General features: G+C 41.0%; 1 protein-coding gene across 1 annotated transcript in view; it reads right to left on the bottom strand.

Moving 5' to 3' along the window:
* Window positions 1-2833: 2833 nt before the first annotated feature.
* The window catches only part of HAUS2 (HAUS augmin-like complex, subunit 2), a 4663-nt gene continuing 411 nt past the window's right edge, over window positions 2834-7085 (bottom strand). Inside the window, exons 2-7 of the mRNA XM_010194720.1 lie at window positions 6904-7078; window positions 6177-6269; window positions 4819-4888; window positions 3868-4000; window positions 3130-3238; window positions 2834-2983 (exon numbers count right to left, since the gene is read on the bottom strand). Of these exons, the coding sequence (XP_010193022.1) occupies window positions 2834-2983; window positions 3130-3238; window positions 3868-4000; window positions 4819-4888; window positions 6177-6269; window positions 6904-7078 (730 nt within the window). The remainder of the gene's footprint in view (window positions 2984-3129; window positions 3239-3867; window positions 4001-4818; window positions 4889-6176; window positions 6270-6903; window positions 7079-7085) is intronic.

Genomic DNA, 7085 nt, shown 5'->3' with positions numbered 1-7085 from the left:
TCATGCTTAAAATCGCCAGGGATACCCCTGCTACCCCTGCAGCACCACCAGATTCTCATTTGCAGCAGCCTAACAACTCGGATTTTACTGGAGAGTTTAATGCCGCCAGTTCGATTGGATGGGTGCTGCCATGAAGATACTCGCTAGGGGCTGCCCAAAAAGCACCCAATTTGTCAGTAAAGATATTTGTTAAGTAAAGAACTGCCAGTGTAATCCTAGGTACGTTTGACCATATTTCTTTTCCTAGTAACGCGCAGGCAATCAGAAAACCAAGTATTGCCTATCCACATTTAATTAATTCGACAGTAATTTAAGGAAGGTAAGTATTCCTTCCTTCCCAGTGCTGAAGGAAAGCTCTCAACTGTTTTAAATTCTTTGGAAAACCTCATCTTTATGTGGGTTGCGTTTACGGCGTAAAATAAAGTTTTGAAACTTCCAAAGAACTATAATTGAAATTAATGTCAAACTGTTGCATTGATAAAGGTTTTGCACTCAGAGTGATGTGAAAACCACCAGAAGTTTAACAAAATTGCTTTTACAGTATTGTCTCTGTCAGCTACCAGGATTATTGTGAAGATGTGAGCGCAAGCAGCATTGGCTGCACACATAACCAAGATGCCAGGCTCAACAGACAATTCCTGTTTTCCCACTAATGTCATTACTCATTTTTAACTAGACTCTTTCTGGGTTTGCATTTCGAAGTATGAGACTCTCTGAGCTATATCTAAGTATCATCTAGGAGAATTTTACAGTCCATTTACACAACTACTGTTTACGTTGCCTTTTAATTGTACTACTTATTTGTACTTTAAGTTCTCCTCATGGGAGAATTTGCCTTGGGCTCCAGAAATCTTAAACCTAAATGAAAAAGCTACCACAATACAGAAACCTTCCAGAGTGAAGTATGGGATGGATCCTTTGGACCCAGCACTTTTCCCAATACATGACTTACCACAGAGACGCTAACATGAATACCTGTAACCTGTGAATCACTGTTTACTGCAATAGATTTATCCCTTTAACCATACTAAAGAATTAGTATAAGCTAAACTCTACCCCTCTCCAGTCAACTCTCCAATAACGGATACAGTAAAAGAAGAAAATATGCTCAACTCTTTGGGATACAGCAAATACACACATTTGTCTTCACTTCAAGGAATTACAATGAACAAACTAACTAGAAACGTTTGCATCCTGTTTCTGAAAGCATTAAATTACACAGCTTTAATTTGCCTGACCTAAATCATCACTGCAAGACAATGTGAGAGAGGTTAAGCCTGGGATAGATGCAAAGGAGGATTATTCCAGAAGTCTGGATTCTATTTCTTCTCATTTCACAGACTCTGCACAGCATTTTCAGTGAAAATGCCAGCTCCTCCTCAGCAATTGTGTGGAAGACCTTGGTTTCCACATCTGAAATGACAGCGATGTGGAACTTTGGACTCACGTCCTGCCATGGCACATAGCAAGCGTTCACACACAGATCCCATTCAAGCTTATGGGACTCAAATGCCAGTTTGTATTTTCAGATTCTATCTATTCACATTCTGCCTGACTTAATTAAATTGTTTCTGTCCTCTTAACTTTTCTCAACAGCAGCAGAGAGGAACATCAGCTACGCTTACGCAGCAGACTAGAGAATTGTTAAGCTATGCTCCTTGGCATCGCACCCAGCAGAGTGAGGTAGCCTCCAAAGATTAAAATGGGATTCTAATTTAAAATATAGAGTAGGCCAATTGCGAGTGAGTCGGATCAGAGCATGTTCAACAACAAAACATTTCTTCCTTAATTCTACTTGAAGATTTTATGCACAGTCAGATTAACCACTGTGAAATTTCTGTGGTACCGAGCCATCTAGTGGTTATTTCAAACCATTTTTGAAAATGAGCCCTTTTAACAGGTTGGATGTAGGAAGAATTCAGGTAATGCAAACAATACAACAGCAGAAAGGTGTACATCTGCACCACTTCCAGCTTGCTCTGTATCCTGAATACAGAACCAAACATCCTCAAAGACAACCAACTGCCTTGATTTACAGATGACCTGCCAGTGACTTTTTACCAACAAGTCTTTTCATAAGACAAAAGTCACTAAGGTTGCAGACTGGAACAATCAATGCTTTCGCTGAATTGTCAGTCATACCCATAGAACAAGATTTATTCTAAGAGGGACACTAAAGACAGGGCAAGCAACAGAAAAGGAGAGACCAAAGAATATATTTTATCACTATGGCACAAGTGTGGTTTGCAGATCGGTAGACCTGCCATCACCAGGTCCATTCCCTGCTCTCCTACACAACCACATCACAGCCATAATAAACTACCTTAAAACTAGTTTAATTTCTTGGTTGCAATTCCTAAGGAAGCATAAGTTGGGACCTAAGACTATGCCCTGTTCTTTGAATTACAGGATTTTATAACAAAATAAAAACCAAGAAAGTGACCTCTTGAAATCTAGTGCTTTTATTGAAGTTTTATAGCGACATACAAAATACAGCGTATTATCAAGATGCTTATAAAAGTGAATAGAGATACTGTAGCAGGTACATAAAAAAATAGCAAAACAAATCTGCATTGACGATACGGGTTCCAAGGGAATCCTGTCCAAAAAGGAACTCCTTAACAGTCTTCTCAGTAGTCTGTCTTCCTATGTGTTCATTGTCCTCGTAGTTGGCTGGGTTTTTTTTCCTATTAGCTGGAGAACTGTTACATATGAACAGAAACATAACTACCTACAAAGTCCCTGTTGGATTGAAGCACAACTGTGTTGTTTTCACTCGAGACCATAAAAAGGTAGTTCTTTGAATAGCCATCCTATTGCGGAAAATCATTTGTTAGGTTAAAGATAAGCCAAAGTCCAATTCAGCAGTACTGCAGATGCTGTCAGAAAAAGCTTCTTTTTGCAGTTCTCTCCACTTCAATATTTGCTCTGCCAGCTCCTCCAACTCCATCGCGAGCACCTCTGCTTTTGTCAAAGTAGTTTCCTGAAGTAGAAAAGAGTTGAATTTCATCTCTAGACATCCTGTCAATCTAGCAGGACATTTTCATGTCCTGCTAAGCCTAAACCACCAAACAGCATTGAATTCTTGATGCTGAAGGAGACAGAAGTCTCAGTGCTTTTGCTACTCACCATATTTTTCACGATGTCCGGTATCTGAGGGATGCTTCTTACGATCTCCAAATGTCTTTCAAGCTTCTCAATGAAAGTGACAGCCTCAGCCAACAACTCTACCATATACCTGTAACAAAGAATGAGTCCCATACTCAAAAAGTTGTGCAAAACAGTGAGGATTTTATACTTCCAAGTTCTTCTTTCTTTCCCCTGTGGGTTTCTTAGTCCTCTTCTCCAGTTTTATGCAAGCTCCTAACCACCTAATTAATTTATCTGCAACTACACTTCTTTTATGAACCCTCAGCAACAAGCATGGCAGGAATTACAGAAGTGAATATGCATTCCTTCAGTAACTGGACTAGATATTTAGATCATGAGAAGGACTGTTTTTAAAATATGTACTATGCATGTCTCTGAATCATTCACACACTTATTCTGAGCAAGTCACAGTGGAAGAAAGACACCGAATGCTTAAGTAACAATTCCTACCTATGGAGAAGCGTAATGAATCAAGCATTTAACACAACTGTTTAAAAAACCAATAACCTAAGCAAATCTTCATAAAAATATGCATCACTATCTTTTAATGAATTTACCAGCGTAAACAACTAGATTTTAGCTGAGATTCTGCGATTATTTTTTACTTATATTCTTCTCAATGGAAAAATGAAGGAAGACATGAAGTTTTTACTGCCTGTTAGTTCAAATTAATTTGGATTCGTGCAGAAAAAAAGCAAGTATTTTCTCTATGCCTACTTGTGGAAAGTAACCTCAATAGGTAGGCTCTCTTGACATCTGGGCTTCATCAATCTCTTTTTAAGAGCCCTCTTCTGTTTCAGTACAGCTTCCAAGTGTCTGTTCATATCTTGCAAAATCTCGTATTTTTTGCCTATAAAACAAAATTGCAAAGTTGAACCTATCGCCCTGCTAAAACAAGAGCAAAATTTCTTCTGGAGAAAGACAGAAATCAGAAGTTTGATCTATTGAAAGATATCATTGATCAGAATGACTCTTGTCATTTTGAGCGTATAGGACTTAATATCAACATGCACTTCTAAGTCATAACACCTACTTTTTAGAGATACAGCTTTGCTAATTGTTTTATATTATCTACAGTTTTAAGTAAACTGCCTTTGAGATGAAACCGACTTCTTACACTACAGCATAGCACTGAAGGATTACCATATACTTTACTAGTCTAACACAGTAGTAGCAAGCCAGAAAGTTTTAAGCATCCATCAAATTGTACTGGGAAATGTGCAAAATAATAAAGAACTTAATACATATGGTCCTAAAATACTAAAACAAAAATCCAAGTAATTTTAGATGCAGCAGAAGTATGCGGAGTTACTGGAAAAGAAGCGAAGCAGCCCACAGGCCAAGGGAAGCAAATCAGGTTACTGATGATCTCGGAACTCCTGATGCTCCACTGACCCTGGGGAGCTGACCCCACACACACACACACACACAAAACTTTTTGGGAGAATGAGTTACACATGGAGCTTCTACTGAGGCAGCAGAAGGTACAAGTTCAAGTAGTACAGAAGCATTCTTCAGGGGCTGATAATACACCTGTCACCTCTAACAAGCTATCCAGTGCAAACAGCTGCAATAACTTCCAGAAGTGTCATGTACTCAAATGAAACATTAATCGGCTGATGAAGTCATTTAACACTCTCCGCTCTTCTAATGTGCAACTGCACTTACCCAAGTAAAAAGGGTGAGCAATGTCTGCCGTCTCCTTCTCCAGCTGCAGAATTTCTGCTTGCAGTTTCTTCTACAACAATAGTAACATCAAAAGAAAATGCATTTTTAACATACTTATCCAAGTATTCTTGACTCTCTTGGGGTGGGGGAGTAAGTAGAAAGGGAGAAAGTAGGAGCATGGGGGAGAGCGTATGTGTGAGAGACTGAGCATTTTCATGAGAACACGTTACCATACTCTCTGGAGTGTTTCTACTACTAGGTGGGGCTTTTTTGGTCAATAGGAAAAGATTGTTTAAAAGAAACTAAAGAATTTGGTGACTTATTGGGAATTTATCCTGGAAAAGAAATCCTGCAATTCATTCCTACAACACAGAAACTTACAGCTCCGACAAAGCTGTTTCATGGTCTATACTCTACTAAAGAACCTTACAGCCCCCAATTTCCTCCTTCTGGCAAAGATTGGTTTGTGTTGTGTTATTTTTTACTAGCTGAGGGACAACCTCTCTCAGGTGAGCCTCCTAGCTTTGATTCTTTCCAATGATAAAGCAGTGCAAGAGCAGCAGATACCTTCCTGTGGCCGAAAGAGTTGTGGTTGTTTTGGCTAGACTAGAGAAGACTGAGGAAAGCCTAGAAAAGGATGACATATCAGTCTCTCAGAACATACAGAGAACTGTTGCTTTGCTTTTCTTGATCACTGGGGAGAGGACAAAAATAAACCTGCTTCACTCACAGCACACTGACCATCTGTCAGAGAAAGTGCTATGTATGTGAAGGCTTCAAGCAAAGGAGCCATAGCGGCCACTGGGAGCTGGAAACCATTTGTTGCTTCTGCTGGTCAACAGAGGATGGTGCCAGCTGTTTAACTCACTCTCCAAAACTGGAAATGATGAATGTGTCACACTACTTTGCATTAAGGCTTTGTGAGCAAATCCTCAGAAAACATCATCATAAAATACAGGCCAGAAGCCAATTCAGGTAACAGGAAGTGACTGAGGTTCTCTCTTGCTAACCAACAAGAGGGTCTAGTTGCCTATAAAGAAACATTTGTGAATAAGTCAACTACAAATTCTTATTTGTTCTTCAGTGTCTTCAGAAAACTTCAGGTAACGCTTCAAAGATCCAAGCCCCTGCATCCTTCCAATGATAATGAAAACTTTCCTTTCATAATTTTGTTCTTTTCTTTATGACAACTTAGTCCATTAGGGGGAAAGCACCAACTGCTAAACTGTTAAAATAACCCCAAACCAACCCAAAACATGCAACAATAGCACACTGCAGTCTGATACCTCATCAGACGACATATATTACCTCTAAGTATTGAAGTGTTGAGTATACACTGACAACAGTAAAGGCTGTACCTCATTGATTTCAGCTTGAATGTTTGCCATTTTTTCCATCTTTGAGAATTTCACAAAGCACGGGGTTTTTCTACAGGTTAAATCCAGTGTCTCCTGTGAAAGGAAAACAGCGGGAAGAAATGCAGTCAGCAGCAAGAACTTATCAGGGAAATTCTCACGGTTGGCTTTTAATAGTTTAAAGTTACCGTTAATCTCTTGCACTACGCAATGCAGTAAACATTATCAGAGCATTATTTGGGGAAAATGAACACGAATGAAAAGAAAATTTCATAAAACGCAGTATGAGAACACTCAACAATACTGCCATGCATGCTGCTCAAACGCACTACAGGCCATCAAAAAACCCTTGTCTACACTCCAGAAAAACACACACCAGAAGGCAGAGTTATCCCTAGTAAGGAAAGCTGCAATCTGCCTCACACGGATGAGATCTCACAATAAAAGGAAAATCCTCTCTGCCGTTCAAATCAATGAGCGTTTACACACAGTAACACGGTTCAGCCCTTTCATCTTATTCAACCCAGCCAGCCGGCACCGCAGCAGGTAAGGCGGCATAGGTTTGTCAGCCTAAAGACAGAGGCACCTGGACGGGCACGGAGGGAGGAGGAGAGCCGCGACACAGCACCTCAGCTGCGACTTCCCCCAACCTTTACCACAACTCGGTTGCGTACACGCCGCTATTTTTCCCGCCGCGCCCTTCAGGGCCCCCCTAGGGCCTTTCCGTTACCTGGCTGACGACGCCCGCCGCCCGCCACCGCTCTAGCCGGGTGGCCGCTGCCGTGGGCTGCCCCACCTCCCAGCAGCGGCGGTCGAGCGCAGCGCTGCTCTGTTCCTCCGCACCCTCCGCGGATTGCTGCGATAACGACAAATAGGCGGGCCAGTCCTCCTCGCAGGGCCCGGCGCTGGCGG

This window comes from Mesitornis unicolor, unplaced genomic scaffold (assembly GCF_000695765.1).
Source record: "Mesitornis unicolor isolate BGI_N332 unplaced genomic scaffold, ASM69576v1 scaffold6511, whole genome shotgun sequence".
Classification (NCBI taxonomy): domain Eukaryota; kingdom Metazoa; phylum Chordata; class Aves; order Mesitornithiformes; family Mesitornithidae; genus Mesitornis; species Mesitornis unicolor.
This window is presented reverse-complemented; position numbering and strand designations above follow the sequence as displayed.